General features: G+C 31.4%; 1 protein-coding gene across 1 annotated transcript in view; it reads left to right on the top strand.

Annotated features, from left to right (window-relative positions):
- LOC139516505 (uncharacterized) overlaps window positions 1-9,783 on the top strand; it is a 48,589-nt gene extending 38,806 nt beyond the window's left edge. Inside the window, exons 6-7 of the mRNA XM_071306658.1 lie at window positions 3,428-3,570; window positions 4,790-9,783. Coding sequence (XP_071162759.1) covers window positions 3,428-3,570; window positions 4,790-4,810 — 164 coding nt within the window. The 3' untranslated portion in view covers window positions 4,811-9,783. The remainder of the gene's footprint in view (window positions 1-3,427; window positions 3,571-4,789) is intronic.
- Window positions 9,784-17,981: the final 8,198 nt, after the last annotated feature.

Raw genomic sequence — 17,981 nt, 5'->3', positions numbered from 1 at the left:
ATGGTATGAATGCCAATGAGACAACTCTCCACAAGTGACCAAAATAACACAGTAATTAACAACTATAGTTCACTGGTCGACCGTCAACAATAAGCAAAGTTCATACCTCATAATTATCTATCAAACGCCCCACAATGACAAATTAAAACAATTCAAAATAAGAGAAGTCTGGATTTTTTAATGAAAAAATATCATCAGGATAATGGTACTGTTGAATGTGTCAACTTAATGTAACAATGATTTGTAATTACTGATTTTGGCCATAAACTTTGATTTAAAGCAATACTGGATTCAATCGGGTAGTATAAGGACACAATTTATGATCATAGGAATATCTACTACCTGTCGATACACTTTATCGCCGAAACGTGCACATAGGTTGTCCACAAGACCATATATTTAAATATGAAAATTTTTCTTGATAAGATTGTGTGAAAGTATAATGAAGACATTAAAAATCATAACTGTCAACAGAATTTAAAGGACAATCAAAAGCACGTATTTTATCTAAAACCTCTTAAAATATTTCAACACTCACAAAATAGTTAATACCGTGATATTCATAAACTTTATTACAATAGATTATACTAATAACAAGTTCTTGGATAGTAGTAATTATGGTATTTAGAAGCACTGACATATTTGTAGTAGGACACTTACTATATGCGGAGATCAAACGAATTTTAAATGTTGTATTTTTTTTTGGTGTAATGCAGGTATTCAGTACATAGTCGGGACATTCAAATGTTCGGAAGAGTATTTCACCTGGGTAGTGGCGGCTATATGCTTGTTAAGAATTTGACTCTTTGTGGAGCATTCTGATCGTAATGTTGAAGAATTGAAAATTTTGTTATTGAGAACTCCCCTCTTGTAGATGCGTCACACCGCCGCTACAATATTAGCTGCTTTGTCTGCCGGTACAAATACTAACCGTTTGCAAGTACGCTGAATAAATTTGTTATTCTAGAATTCTAGAATAAACCCTATTAATTGTTTTAGAATTGTTTTTAAAGGTTCGTTGTTTTTTTATATGAAAATCAAGTATCTAAGTGTAGGCTCTTTTCCAATATTGTCGTATTAACATGATAAATGCAAAAATAATTTTCGGAAGGTCCAACGACGTACATTCCGATTTATTATATCTTGGTAAAAAAAACCAAAAAAAAGCGAAAGTAACGCTTTCTGGTATGAGTCCGAAGGTCTTTATTGGATATACCTTCGTGAAGGACGTTAACAGTCTTATTCCGCCGTTAGAAACAGATCCATATTTTACTTACACATCGTAACAAGCTGTTCATTGATTGCTCCTCGGGGATCGGATCCCTACGCATTTTCTTGTGGGAACAGTTGGTGTGCATATAGCCAAACCTTGGTCACTATCGTAGTGAATCCACTCCATGCATTAAATGCGTTAATTCATAAAAAGTGTTCTATATATATATACAACTTAATTTCATTGTCCGTACCTTAAATTTATTTAAATGTTAGACACGTCATTGCTTTGATTTCTCTTGTTTTAAATAAAGCAAATTGCATCATGTTTAATTACGTTTTTACAAACGTTACACCAAATTCTGAACATTATGGTTTAAAGATTTTATTTATATCTATCACTTTTTTTTTATTTTTTCGTGGTTGTAGATTGATTATTGTTAACTTTGTACTTGTTTTGACTTTCTAACTATTTTGATCTGAGCGTCACTAATGAGTCTTATGTAAATGAAACGTGTGTCTGGCGTATCAAATCATAAGCCTGGTGGTACCTTTGATAACTATTGGAATCCAGTTCGGAAAATTTAGAGAAATTAATTTCAAATGTATACGTAGTTGTGTACAAAGTAAACGTTTTGATGCAAATTTGTAATATTTCTTTTAACGTTTTTGTCTGAATAACTTCAACGATGGTTTAAACAAAATAACAAGATACTCCCAAATAAACAATTCTGAGTTTGACCATTCACTGTGATTCATAACAGTACAAGAACAAGTCTGCTATTAAAGGGGTACAATCAGTACCCATCGGAATACCTACAACCTATCGATAAACGTGATTGCTGAAACGTACATAAATATTACCAAGAAGACAAAAAGCACCTTCAAATTTAAATCATCTCATCACACCTCCATTAAGTATATCTAGCATATGTACCTTTTTTATTTGAGAAAAACGCTTTAAAAAAGTCACAGCAAATATATTTGCATTCATATGTAACAATCGAACATTTAATTAAATATGATATTTTTTGTTTGTTAAGATTGTGTGAAAGTGTAGAGTCAAAACTATCAACAGAAACAAAAGAACCTTGAAAGGAACATAATTGTCTAAAACATCTAAAGACTTTTTTACACTCCAAATAGAGTTATTTCAACTATTTTCATATGTTTTTATTACAAAAATTAATGATACTTTCTTTGATAGTAGAGTATGAGCTATTTAAAAGCACTAAAATGTTACTTGACTGGAGGACAAGATGAAACGATATTTTATTGGTTTTTTTTAGCTGACCTAGCTTAAAAGACCAAGTAAGATTTTCTAATCCGTCATCCGTCGTTTGTCGTTGTCGTTGTCCTTCGTCCGTCTTCGACTTTAACTTTTGTTTACATTTTGAAATTCTACTAGAGATCCACTGAATGGAATGAAAAATTGCATGAATATTCCTTATGAGGTGCTGACCAAGTGTTGTACCCTTTTAGCTGATCATTTTCCCAAGATGGCAGCCAATTGGAGACTTTGTTTAACATAGGAAACTATGGACAATACATAATAGTGTCTCCTTTAGAGAACCACTGAATAGTATGCAACCAAATATGGCATGTGTGTTCCTGATTGGTTGCGAACCAATTAGGGTATCTGTTATGATTTTAATCTATTATTACATGATTTCCAAAACAAAAGTTGAATCTGGTGAGCGATACAGGTTCTTGAGAGCCTCTAGTTTACAGTGTAGGTACAGTAACCAATATATAATAGGGATCTTCAAATGTTCAGAAGAGGCCTTCAGCTTGGATGTGGCTATGATTATTTATCACACGACTCGTTGGAGCGCACGGACTTGAATGTATAAGAATTCAAAATGACATTTTTAATAGCGATTGTATTGCATTTAAAATGTACGGCATAATTCACAAAATTGCTTGCTGCTTTGAAGACGGTACAAATAAAAAAACACTCTGCGAGTATTTGAAGTTTGTTTCTTATGCAAGAAGGTGGCGTATAATGTACTCGTTCATTTATTTCTGAATTACGTTTAAAATGGAATATTCTGAAATGAAGAAATTTTCCCTCTTACGATTTGTCATCTATTCTTCTATACCTGTAACTGTTCCACCTAAATTAAGTCTAAAATAACAGGATTTATTGAATAGTGTTTGTTGTCTAATATATTTGATTCAAATTTGTAAATTCATGTATTTTTTTAAATTTTAGGTGGGAAAAGTAGTGGTAACGAGAATGACGTTGTATTGATTGTTTCGATTATAGTGAGTGTACTAGTGGTGATGATCATTATAGTTTCTGTGTGTATTGTAAGCAGACATAACGGCTGCAAGGGCGACCAATGTAGAAAAGGGGTAAGTATCAAGAAGTTGTAATCATACATAAAACCATACACATGTTTATTTTAGAATACATTGTGTAACATTTTCTGGATTGATTGTGATGTGTTATTTGATTAGTTCCCATCCTGAACATGCTTGAAATGTTTGCGAAAAGATATTCAGCAAAATTGAAATATGTTGTAACCTGATAATGTATTTCAGTGCTCATGAATAGTAAATAAACTCATCATAGATACCGGGACTAAATTTAGTATACGCCAGATACGCGTTTCGTCTTTAAAAGTCTCATCAGTGACGCTCGAATCCAAAAAAGTTAAGAAGGCCAAATAAAGTACGAAGTTGAAAAGCATTGTGGACTAAAATTCCTAAAAATTTTGCCAAATACAGCTAAGGTAATCTATGCCTGAGGTAGAAAAGCCTTAGTATTTCAAAAAAATCAAAAATTTGTAAACAGTAAATTTATAAATATAACCATATCAATGACAATTCATGTCAGCACAAAAAGTGCTGACTACTGGGCTTGTGATACCCTCGGGAAAATAAATCTCCACCAGCAGTGGCATCGACCCAGTGGTTGTAAATGAACTCATCATAGATAACGGGATTAAATTAGTATACGCCAGACGCTCGAATCCAAAAAAAAAAATAAAAAAAAATGCCATGATAATTCAAATTCGGCGAATGATAACATATAAGGGTAAAATGAAGTCATGTACTGATTACTGGACATTAAAACATTTAAGTAGTTGCTACAATTTGGATTTTTGTAGATGTAAACAGTGCAATTTCCCATTGAAACTCCTGTAATGGCTAAAACTTTTCCAATTTTACTATGAAGTTTCGTAAAAATATATATCCTAGCTCATATGCACTACTATTTTTATAAAGGTCAAAAATAGGGATATGCGGAATATTTTGAGCATGTATTTGCCACGAACTTCTAAGAGTTTAAACTTAAACTAAACTTGTGTACAATACCTCCCTTTTGGTCTTCCTCAAAATTCAAGACAGCCACTATTTATGCTTTTTCAAACTGGTAACATTCCCAAGTCATGTCTCTATGAGATGAAACAAAGAGATCATATCTGGGAACCAGTACGTAAACAAAACAAAGTATCTATTTATAGTTTATATCTTCCAAAAAGAGGCGTTGATATGGGTTTTTTTCAGAATTAACACAGAACACAAATGATAAATAATAATGTATAATAATGCTTTGTTTATATTAAAGGTTTATTGTCAGGTTAGATGACGATTTTTGTAGAAACCATCAGCAGAAACGATTACAACTTGAGAACCGAATTAACAGAACAATAACTAATGATATATACCAGTACCTATGAAAAAGGAGACGATTAAAAATTTCAAATTATCAAATTTCCCAACCTTAGTATATTTATACCAACTTCACCTGCAAATAGGATAAACATTTCACAATTAATTCGGTATTCATTAGATACTGAGACTTTATAAAACATATTTAAGTACTGACGTTCTTTATCATCTTAATAACGTGTTATAGAGTTTTTTCACTTATCTTTGTAAATAATTACTGTTAGGCCACACCAATTTAATTTCTTGTTCTACGGATTTTTGGACTCCAAAATTTGGGGCGAGCGAGCGATTTGAAAATTTTAATAAAAAAATATTTAATTTGCAAATTTTTGAGGCGAAGCTTGAAAAGTGAAGGCGAGCGATTATAATTTTTTTTTGTAAACATAAAATAGTAGGTTTTGACAATATTTAAACTTGATTTATCACTTGTACTTTGACATTTCTTTAATTTCTGAAGTATTTTTTCCCTGTTCACCAAGAAATAATTAAATCTGGTCTATGTATGTGTGACTGACAATGAGACAATTCTCCATGCAAGTCATAATCAGTTTGGGGGCAACCCCTTAATGTTATAAATATCCCTTTAACATGTTTTATGAGGGGTCAATATAAGTTTTAATATATTTGTTTGTACAAAAGGGCTCATATTTTCTCAAAGAACTATATATCTATCTGGTATTAAATGGTCAAAACATGTCTAAGAATTTTGTAATATTCCTGGACTTTAACCATGTTAAATTAACACATTTACTTTAACAGTATTATTCAAAATAAGTGGACCCCTCTTTTAGAAAAAGTTGTTTAAAATATGATGTAACTCTCCTCTTTTTGAGTACAAAATTCTAAGTTTTCAAAGGTTTTGTATAAAAGAACTATACAAATCTTTGGTATTTCTATTTTCTTTTCTACATCAGTAAAATGACCCCTTGTCTGAGGGAGGGTTGTTCTCAACCTGACAATAACAAACACAGGTCAAAGTACGGCCTTTAACACAGGGCTTTGATACAGACCAAACAGCAAGCTATAAAGGACCCCACAATTATTAGCGTACACAATTCGAACAGGAAAGCCAACGATCTAATTTATATATCCAAATGGGAAAATACCAATGAACAACATCAACAAACGATAACTGCTGAACGACAGGCCCCTGAATTAATCAGGACAGGTGCATAAACATGCAGCGGCTATGGATAGTTTTGTTTCGCCAGCATACAATATACTTGCAGATGAAGGCAAATCTTTCAGAAGTTCTTTGTACTTTATTCTAACAACGAACATTTTTTGATAGGGAATATAAGTAAGGGGGAAAGAAACCTTTTTTTTTTTGTTCTTTACAGGCCGTATTTCCGCGGTTATAAATTTATATCGGAGTACTGCTACTTTAGATAAATAGGTTTCATGCTGAAACAAATATTCTCACAGATATTTACACAGTGTGGTGGGGTGCTTTTATGTTTAAAATCGTTATATACAGGTTAGACTGTGATTTTAAAAACAAATGTTGATATCTTTTTATAATATTTACAAAAAAAGCGGTGCGGGAAATGGACATGATTACATTTCCGGATGCGGGAAGCGGGAATATAAAAAAAATTAAAAAAATTCTGTTTTGAAAAAAATAGGTGCGGGCGGGTCCGTCGAACAAGGAATCAAATTGGTGTGGCCTTACTGTTTAGTCAATTTTTGGTAGTATCCATTTGACGTGGTTCGGTAATTATATATTCCGTCATTGTATTATTGTTCTATGGTAAATTTTAGAATTCTTGTCTTTCGATTTTGCTTACATGTATGTGCTTTGTCTATATGTCGTTTTGTTTTTTATGTTGACATATGTATATGTTTTTCAGTTATTAAGATTATAACACAATGTTAGCTACTTTAACCCTACATTTGACATTTTTACCCATTATGTCTCTGTTTGTTTTGTTCACACGTTGTGGTCAATATAATAGAATTTTATGTGACTGTCATACAAGTGATATGTTTAGCTGGCTATTTAATCTGTTTTATTCCACAATTTTCTAAATCAGAAAAAAAGTATATTAAATCATGATTAAGACAGTTGCTTTCCATTCGTTTGATGTGTTTGAGCTTTTGATTTTGCAATTTGTTGAGGGACTTTGTTTTGAAATGTCCTCGGAGTTTGGTATTTTTGTTAATTTACTTTTTATGAAAACAAAAGAAAATCTAAAGTACAAAATATGCAATTTACAATTCAATTTTCATTATTATAGAAAAATATGCTTTTTGATTCCGCCTTAGATGCACTTGTAAGATAGAACAAAAAAAATCATTGTTATTGATTAACGTTTGTAGTACTCAAATGACAAAAATATATGACAGTATCCTTTTTAGGTTTTATCGTATTGCCTAGAAAAACCTAAAATTGAAAAGGTATTTTTTTTTTATTTGCATGGTTTTGAAACATTTTTTTTGAATTTGACTATTATGTAGTTTTTAAACAAAATCAGGACAAATAAATTTACTTTAAATTATGCTTAATAGTGGCTACAATTAGGCTTTTTATACGAAAGCTGTTGTCTAAATCAAACATTCTCTTATAAAGCACAAACTTTGATTATAATACTTTTTTATCCTTCAGGAAGTTTATTTAAAGGAACCTGTGAGAAAAATGTTTGGGCAGGTATTGCTTATTACATATTATTTACATGTATACTTCAAGCGGTCAAGATATGGTATAACATAAGAGTATAAATTGTATGAATCGTCATTTCAGATTTGATTATTATAGATTTTTTTAATGCAACTGATTTTATATAAAGTGTAGTTAAAAAACAATGTACCACCCTCTTTTCGTCAATCATTATGTTTACTATTTCCAATCACATTTCATAATACTAATTTTTTTTAAAGGTTTTATTTATGTATTTTATTTAGGTTATATATTCTTTTATATATATTATCGTCCATTTTGCTTTCATCTTTAAATCATTATCAAAAATCAATTTATTTAAATGAGTGTTCGCTTGGAGTGTTTTAAGATATCTAATCTATTTTCGTATTTAGATTTGTTTTATACATATTTTTTATATCCTATTTATTTATTCACTTTAACTATAAATTACATTTAACCATTACCTTGACGTCAGCCTAATCAAATATCACAAGGTATATAACTCTGTTTTATCGTGAAAATTGTTGTCAAATTAACCTTTTTTTTTGTTTGTTTTGGTTGGTCACGCAATTTTGTCGATTCAAAGGAACTATAAACAACTGTAATATAAGAGGGAGGTGTAACTAGATATATATAAAACAATTAAGTTATTTTAACCCACCATTTTTTTTAAATGCCTGTACCAAGTCTGGAATATGGCAGTTGTTCTACACTTGTTCGTTTATTGATGAAATTTGATTTTTTTCAGTTTTTAAGGATATTACATTTTTAAATTGCCTTGGGGTTGGATATTTTTGTTATACTTTTTCACTCAATTCCCTCTAGATAACTTAATGGTTTTATGTGTAGTTTATGTGTGCTCAGTGTATATCTTAATTGCCGTTGTGTGCTACTTATATTCAAACATTTTAGTACAGTATTTAAAAATACTTTGTTCATTTTTTAGGAATAATTGGGAATAATTTGGTATCAACACAAACGGCAATGGATATTTATGAGTTTGTTATCAATTAAAAGATAATCTGTCTATATTTAGTTATCCTTATTATTCATATTGGTAGCTGTTTTACATACATAATAAATGTTAGCCTGCTAATCCTGATAGAAAAGCTGCTTATTTAGTAGAATTGTAGTTTGTTATTATAACTGTGAAACGTGACTGTCCTTATTCATGTTATTTGATACTTCTAGTATTCTTTATTATGCTAAAGCGTTTTTTAACATTTCATCTACATGTATTCTTAGTAGATATATATATGACACAGATATACTACAATTTTATTAAGATTGACCTGTTACTCAAATATATAAACCATATATATGCTAACATCGTATCTCTATCAATATTCTCAATATAGACCCATGCAGATATTGCAATGTAGATTAGTTTAAATAGGTTAATAAACTCATCAAAGATACCAGGAGGGAACTTTTTTATTTGCGCCAGACGCGCATTTCGTCTACAAAAGACTCATCAGTGATGCACGAGTAAAAAAAAGGTGTTAAAAAGCCAAATGAAAAGTTAAAAAGCATTGTAATGTACTATGTGCAATAGCAATACTATCAAAGATGATTACCATTTTCCTTTAGAATGTTATAGTAATAGATATATTGTAAATCAGTCATATATAGTTGTTGTCCTCATTCATTTTGTAAATTATTGTCAGTCTTTGCCTTATTTGTATTTTGTATAATCGTTGTTATTAATGTTTCACTGATGCGTTTTAAATTTAATTTTAAATGCATATTCTATAAGCTGTACTCATCTAAATAAAGTATATTATCTTCTCTCTTGTTACAGTGTCATGTTGAAAAAATGCGTGGAATTGTAAAGGAGTAGGTTCAGTAAGACCCCTTTTTGGCCCCAAAATATAGCAGTTTTAGAACATTGTGAATATGTAATCGTTAAGATATTTGTTGAAAGGTAGAATGCTTCTGCTACATAAATAGGGGCTGTCCTCAATGCTCTTCAACTTTGCACTTGTTTGGCTTTATAACTATTTTGATATGAGCGTCACTGATGAGTCTTATGTAGACGAATCGCGCGTCTGGCGTACTAAATTATAATCCTGGTACCTTTGACAACTATTTACACCACTGGGTCGATGCCACTGTTGGTGGACGTTTCGTCCCGAGGGTATCACCAGCCCAGTAGTCAACGCTTCGATGTTGACATGAATATCAATAATGTGCTCATTTTTATAAATTTCCTGTTTACCAAACTTTGAATTTTTCGAAAATCGAATGATTTTCTTATCCCAGGCATAGATTACCTAAGCCGTATTTGGTACAACTTTTTGGAATTTCAGATCCTCAATGCTCTTCAACTTTGTACTTGTTTGGCTTTATAAATATTTTGATATGAGCGTCACTGATGCGTCATATGTAGACGAAACGTGTGTATGGCGTACTAAATTATAATACTGGTACCTTTTTATTAACTTTTTACACCACTGGGTCGATGCAACTGCTGGTGGACGTGTCGTCCCCGAGGATATCACCAGCCCAGTAGTTAACACTTCGGTGTTGACATGAATATCAATAATGTGGTTATTTTTATAAATTTCCTGTTTACCAAATTTTGATTTTTTCGAAAAACTATAGATTTTTTAATCCCAGGCATAGATTACCTTAGCCGTATTTGGCACAACTGTTTGGAATTTCGGATCCTCAATGCTCTTAAACTTTGTACTTGTTTGGCTTTTTAATGATTTTGATATGACCGTCACTGATGAGTCTTATGTAGACGAAACGCGCGTCTGGCGTACTAAATTATAATCCTGGTACCTTTGATAACTATTTGACAATACAATGCACATATATCGAGTACTAGCGTCATTAAGTCATTCTAAATTACTGAAATCTTCACATTTTTTGCATTTTAGTAAAGTCTTACACGGTTTTCTTCTTAAATGAAAGTGGCCGCATTCGTGTTCATCCATAATATTATTGTAAATTGTATTTGATGATAATACATAATATACATAAAGGTTGAGGATGAATACGGATGCGGCCACTTTCATTTTTGACAAAAACCATTTGAAAAGTAACGATTTTTGGCATATTTAATAGATTTTTCATATTTAAGCTTGAATCGGAGCATTTTTAATGACTTAATCAGTTAAAATTTTGCACATTAACTAATTGAATTAATTGAAATAGACACTTAAGTGTTAAAAAATGTCTAAAATCTTTCGTTAGATTAACTTGGAAATTAAGGCCGAAATCACCTCTTATCGGACCTACTCCTTTCAGCATTTACTACTTTTATGTCGTGTTTGGTATCAAAGTCATTACTTCTAAAGATTTGGTTAAGGTGTTAGACTTATTTCTACTCTGACAAACAATAGCGCTTTTGGTGCCATTGTTTTCTTAATCTAACCGACATGTTTCAAGAAATGAAACTCTTGGTTATCGAGAATCATAATAGACCATATTGAGCCAAAATTCACATGTCTATGAGTTTTCATTAAAAATTTTGGATTAATGCACTCCACAGTATACTAGTTTTAAGATTCCAGAAAACCAGGAGTTATTTTTAGTAGCACTTGGCTATTGAAAGGCAGTTTTTTCTTACAAGTTTTAAAACATGGGTCGAAAATTGGCATGACGAAAGATGATACATGTATAATTCAGACTATTCCTGGTTTCTGCATGTTCTGTATAGCTATGAAGATAACTTACATGTAATGTAAAATATCAAGAAAGCTGATAAAAATGCACAATTTGATTGAATAAATAGGGATTTGAATTAAGTGATCTGACACCTTAAGTTTCAATATTTTTGTTCGAAAATTCAGTTTAAAACTTTTTTTAACTAATTTTGTAAGAAGCCATTTATTAATCTTGTAAGCGTTTTCTTATTAGGAAAGACTTATGGATTAAGATTGAGATGATTATTTCATGAGAATACTTTTTGACAACAATTGTGTTTAATTTAATATACTTGTCAACATAGAAAATGGATATAGAGGGAATAATTATGTATAGAATGAATTCCACTATAATTAATCACGTCAACTGGCCGTTGGAATCGAGAGGTTGGGGAAAAATTACAACAAATATAAACAAAACTTGCTCTTAAGCAGAGCAACGTTTATGTGATGGTAAAGTTTCGAAAGCTGAAATTTTCAAAGCAATCAAATTAATGAAAAGGGATATACATCACTAGTTTAAAATACAATGTACGTCCATGTCCGGTGTCAGAATAGGTAACAAATGAAACTAAACAAAATGACAATGATACATAAATTAACAAAGTACAACTAACAGTTTCTGACATGCCAGCTGAAGACCTCAATTAAACTGATTGAAAGATTATGTCTTCATCATATGAATACCAGGCACACTCCCTCCCAATAGAAATTAGTATCATACCATAATAAAATATATGAGAAGACCATAACCCGAATCACGCCAACAACTGGTTGAAAAAATAACACCAACAGTATTATACCGCTGTTCGAAATACATAAACGATTGAGAAAAAAACATATCCGGGTTACAAACTAAAACTGATGGAAACGCATCAAATATAAGAGAACTACGACACAACAGAAACACATCATAAAAATGTAACACAAGCAGAAATGAACTACAATACAACAATGGCCACCTAACTGACTTGGTATAAACAAATTTAAAAACAAAAATGGTGGGTTGAACCTGGTTTTGTGGCATACCAAACCTATTGCTTTTAATATCCTATCCAAAGACCCTATAAGTAAATCAATATTAAAGCCACAATATGCCATCTTTAATGACCTGACAACAATTTTGTAACGATACCTTTTTGAAGGTTTTGTTAGCGTTTGGAGTGAATGCCGACATGTTTGTGCTTTGTAATGAATATTACCATAAATGATTAGATTATGTGAAATACCTGAACGTACAAGATGTCTGCATGTTGATTTACATCTACGAATGATGTCGTTGTACCGATTATAAACTTAAGTTAATGTTTCACTAGTTTGTGATATCGAAAACCCTGGTGTAATATTTTTTCAGTAATACATAGATTTCTTTCGATGAAATTTAATACGTTTTTACATGCACAAGCGAATAGAACAAGTCGGGATTTATAAACACCATTAAATGATGACAAGGGAAAGTCACCATCTACAAATGGATAATTAACAATAAGAAAAATATCTCTTATATCATAAATTATAGTATTAAGCTTCCCGTTAATGATAAATATATTACGATTCAGGAATGACCAGTGTTTATTGTCAACAACCTTTCTTTAAAGTTCGGTCAACAGGATAAATCTCTTCAGTGTACATAGTCGTAATTATAAGAGAAAAGACGTTATTAAAGTCAAAATATATTTTATTGGCGAAGTAAGATCATGGCTTCTGTCGGTTACCAACCCACAAACAAAGGGTCTTTGGGCAACCGTAAATTAGATGCAGATAAAATAGATAAATACAATTCAAAATTCAAATAAATTCAAAATTCAAATAAAAACTAAAATGAAATGAAATTTTGAAATAATGGGGTGCTGAATTGAACCCTGGCAACAGATGTCCAAAATCAACATGAGAAACTACGTTTGAGGTGGAAATGAGGATTACATGGATTAATGTTCTAAATTAAATAATAATACAGTGATAAATCGTGTTCATCGGTACTGGTGCAGCCTATAGAGTCCGACCTAGTGATAAATTCTGCTAAAAGACTGTCATAACATTATTTATCGGTACACTATGACTGTTAATCCGTAATCACTCGTCAGATGGACGTCGTACTGTGGGTAATTGTGTTTATAGACTGGCTAAGAGTTGTAAATCCAGAAGCCGTGACAGGAGTTCTATGTTGAGGTTAAAAACAAGCAGAAATCTGTAAAATAAGACATAAAACAGCAGTATCGAAAAACTAAAAGAGGAGGGATGGGTGGGTTTACATTAATTATGCGTACAATAAACTCAACAATCTGACCTTAGATATATTCAGTTACTTCCTAGCAGACCGTGCATTCAAAATATTGTGAGGATTGCTTTAGCTGTTAAAATTGATATGCCGTGTAATCGAATTAAGACATGCGGGTTACATTGACCTGTGCATGAACTGTCGCAAGTCTTGCCTTCCTCTGATAACGCGATTTAACGGTCAATCCCTTTAAATCGATTATAAGAGAGAAGACGTTATTAAAGTCAAAATATATTTTATTGGCGAAGTAAGATCATGGCTTATGTCGGTTACCAACCCACAAACAAAGGGTCTTTGGGCAACCGTAAATTAGATGCAAATAAAATAGATAAATACAATTCAAAATTCAAATAAATTCAAAATTCAAATAAAAACTAAAATGAAATGAAATTTTGAAATAATGGGGTGCTGAATTGAACCCTGGCAACAGATGTCCAAAATCAACACGAGAAACTACGTTTGAGGAGGAAATGAAGATTACATGGATTAATGTTCTAAATTAAACAATAATACAGTGATAAATCGTGTTCATCGGTACTGGTGCAGCCTATAAAGTCCGCCACTAAGCAAGTTCAAAAACCTTCATTTCATTAAGAATGTTTTGGAACTTGTTACTGCCAACCAGTACCATACATTGAGAGTCGATATAACAGATATCTCTGATTGTAATATTGTGTAATAACAAGAATCTGACCGCAGTAACTACCAACTTATAGATTCCCGAAGCCAATGACCTACTTCGCCGTTTGATGGACAATAAATGGATGCAAATTGATAATAGCATAACTGGATAATAAATGGATGAAAATAGATAATAGCATAACTGAAGTTGTAATTTAAATAAAATTAGATAACTTTCAATATCTGACAAATAACATATTCCTTCTCACTGTAGTTTGGTTCAATCACTTATTTGGAATCTTGTACTTGTATTGCAATCGTGGTAACATTGGAACTAAGCAAATATGACTAAGGTAACAAATCTGGGAGAAAATCAATATCGCTTATAAGTTAAGTCCTATCGTATAGAACGCTTTGTCCGATGTCATGTCCATTTTAGTGGATTACTTAATATTTCGAGGCCCTTCGAGAATAAGCATACGATTAGTTTATCTCTTTACTTAAAGTGCCTCATAACACTTTGACCTTGATAACAAATTGTGATACGAAAATGTATAAGAGAACACAACCATAAGTAACTACCAACTTCCAAGCACGAACGAAGTCATTTTGGTGATTGAAAAACCCACTATCCAAGCACGCTTTTGGAAACATGAAATATCTTAAATTGACAATCAATCAATAATCAGCTCCAGATTGGTAATTTACAATATAGAAAAATAATTAAAATTGATATGATAACAGATGAAGATATTTGACTTGCCAACTGTTATGATTGTAATCAGATATATGGTTAATACTTTTAATATTACCAATGACTGAATTCTACTTTAACCATCAGAAAATATAAAAAATTAGAAGATCTGACATGAATGTCAATGCTGCAACTACTTGCCTAAAACTTAATAGCGTGGGCGTAAACAGTAATAGGCCACCGTACGTACAGCCTTCAACATTGAACATAGTCCATACAGTATAATAGCAATAAAAAGGCCCCGGCAACAATTCAAACAAGAAAACAAGGCCATATTTAAGTATAAATCAATTTAAACGTAAAACAAGTATAATAGAGACTGCGACAAACAACAAGTTTGTGAGAACTAAGCCCTCCCGTAAACAAATTTGAGGTAGGTTTGACTCATCAGATCGACACAAAACACAATACACAACTAACAAATAGACTAAAGACATCAAGTACCCACCTCAGAGTACTCGCAGTTACTGAAAGCTTGTTCAAAGCCAATTAAAACTAGTAAATAAATCGTGTTTCCAAGACAAAAACTTTTTAAACTGAGATGCAGTTAAGACCCCCCAAAATATGACTCTAAAAATAGCCGATTGAATATTTGCCGTCTTAGGGCGCTCGTCAATACGGCATTAAAACTGGTATTGTTTAACATTTTGTTTTGTTTGTTTAATTTTGTTTTTGTTTTTGTTTTGTTTTTTGTTTTGTTTTTATTTTTGTTTTGTTTTGTTTTTGTTTTATTGCATATCATGCGTATGGCGTTCGACAACAATTATTATCCCAAATTATTTATGACTGCTTACCAAAACAATTGTTCACAGTATTTAACCCAATTGCGTTGTTTCTCTTTTATATAACAAAATCGTACTAATTAGCAGTTTTATAGTCTGAGATGTACGCTACTATTAAATCTAAACCACAAAAGCAATAAAATCAATTCATCACCTTACTTATTTGAACTTTTCTTGACCTCTGTTACGATATAAATAAGATTTAAGAAAACCATTAACCCAGACAATAACTCGCTTAAGTTGTAAATTTATAACAACAATTTTCAGACGATAAATTTATCAAAGATCTACACATCTGGTAATAAAGTTTGTAAACGTAACTTGCAGAAGTGTATACTCTTTCTTCTCTATTCGTTATTAATGTTAATTAAAAGATTATAATTGCCAGTGAAACAACTATCCACTAAAGTACAAATGAAGTAAATGTAAGCAAATATATGCAACCTTGTGGCTTTTAACAATGAGAAAAACCCATACCGTATAGTCTGCTATTTGGAGGCCCCGACATGAAAAATATAAAACAGTTCAATTGAGAAAACTAACGGCCTAATTTATAACAAAACAGTTTACGAAAAACAAATATGACAGACATAAACCAACGATGGCTTTTTCCAAGTACAGTAGTAAAACTATCTTGCCTTGCTGATCAATTTTCTAAAATTTGAGACTAATTGGAACATTGTTATCTGTAAAATTAATATCATTTTAACTTTAAAGTTGATAATGCGCAAGTGGAGTGATAGCTACTAGTTCCACTCATATGAAAAATCCAATAAAGCTAGTTTAAACAAACCCCGAAAAAAAACAATAAAGATTCGTTACTTGAACGGCAAACAGATGGCAATAATATTTTCAGCTCATGTCATGTATGTAAATATTTAATAGTTATAGCAATCTTGAAAATCAACATTTGATTATCTTGTCCATTACATGTAGCATTTTATTTTTCTGGGCACGATTAAAACGTGCGCAAAAAAGTTGTGCGAGTAATGACGGTTTATCCTAGTGCAAGACCTTAGTTTTGATCACATTATCTATACATAATACAGACAGGGTATGAATGATTTGTTGTGATCATGGTACATGAATAATAGCCATAGATCTAAATCAGCTGGTCCCCAATTACAAGACTGTGAAATTGCTTTCTTTAACCGAAACAGCTCGTTTCCAACTTATGACCTGAACCCTTCTAGCTCCAAGTCTTATTTGCTCATATACTGGGTGAGCTCTCTTGCCTAATTCAAATTGGTTGTTAAATAAATATCTAATATAAAAATGCATCAGTTTAATTACTGATATCATTGATATTTACCGTTGATGAATTTTTATATTGCTGCGAGATACCATTTTTTTTTTTTTTATATATATATTATATAATATATATATACTTGGCACAAATAGTGCAGAACAAGTTTCTGAAATTAGTGATATGGTTCTCTGTTTTATAAAGATGACAGATGACAGATGACAATAAATCAAATTTAGGTATACTTGTGGTGAGAATGATATGATTAGAATAATTGTAAAAATTTCTTCGTGATATGTACACATACTAAAAATGCTCTGAATATAACATTACTTGCGGGACTATACCTTCTCAGTGTAATTATAAAATAAATCCATGTTGAAATGTTTTCTAATCGGGATGATATATATATAGATAAGAAAACAATTATAAATAAATCAATCTTATTCTTATTCTTATTCGTGGTATGGTCTTTCATAGTAAAAGCAATCCGGATCAATATAGTATTCGCCATTTAGAATCGTTTTCCTTATTATGCTCGAAATGTTACTACTCAAATCATTGTTAAAGCTAAAAATGTCATGTACTGAATTAGCTACATTAAAAGTACTATATATACCATGGTTTTTACGATTTAACATATTTAAACAAACGAATCCGAAGGATGAGTTTGTTTAAATATGTTAATGAGTAAGACACATGGTAAATAAAATTTGTAATATAAATAAAATGATTGACAGCTTCAAGACCTTCAACTAATATTGGAAATTGATCACGTTACAGTTTTATCCAATGAAATGGAAGCTCGCGCAAGTCACTTTTGCGCTCCGTGTAAGATCGTCTGTGTATTTCATGTAGTAGAACCACTGAATTTGCAGAAAGTAAAGAATATGTCGGATTTTCCCGATTTTTTTTTTTTAGTTTTGTGCCCCGTGTATGATTGTAGGCGCAGGTAATTTCATAATGTCGTCAGACTGAGGTAAACAAAAATGTTGGATTCCAGCGACAAGGATTAAATAATTATTCCAATGACGGTAAGAATTGTTTTTTTTTGTTTTCAATGTATCATACAAGTTAATCATATTTTACAGAATTTTCATCTAATTGAAAAAGGCT

This window comes from Mytilus edulis, chromosome 3 (genome assembly GCF_963676685.1).
Source record: "Mytilus edulis chromosome 3, xbMytEdul2.2, whole genome shotgun sequence".
In the NCBI taxonomy this organism is placed as follows: Eukaryota; Metazoa; Mollusca; class Bivalvia; order Mytilida; family Mytilidae; genus Mytilus; species Mytilus edulis.
This window is presented reverse-complemented; position numbering and strand designations above follow the sequence as displayed.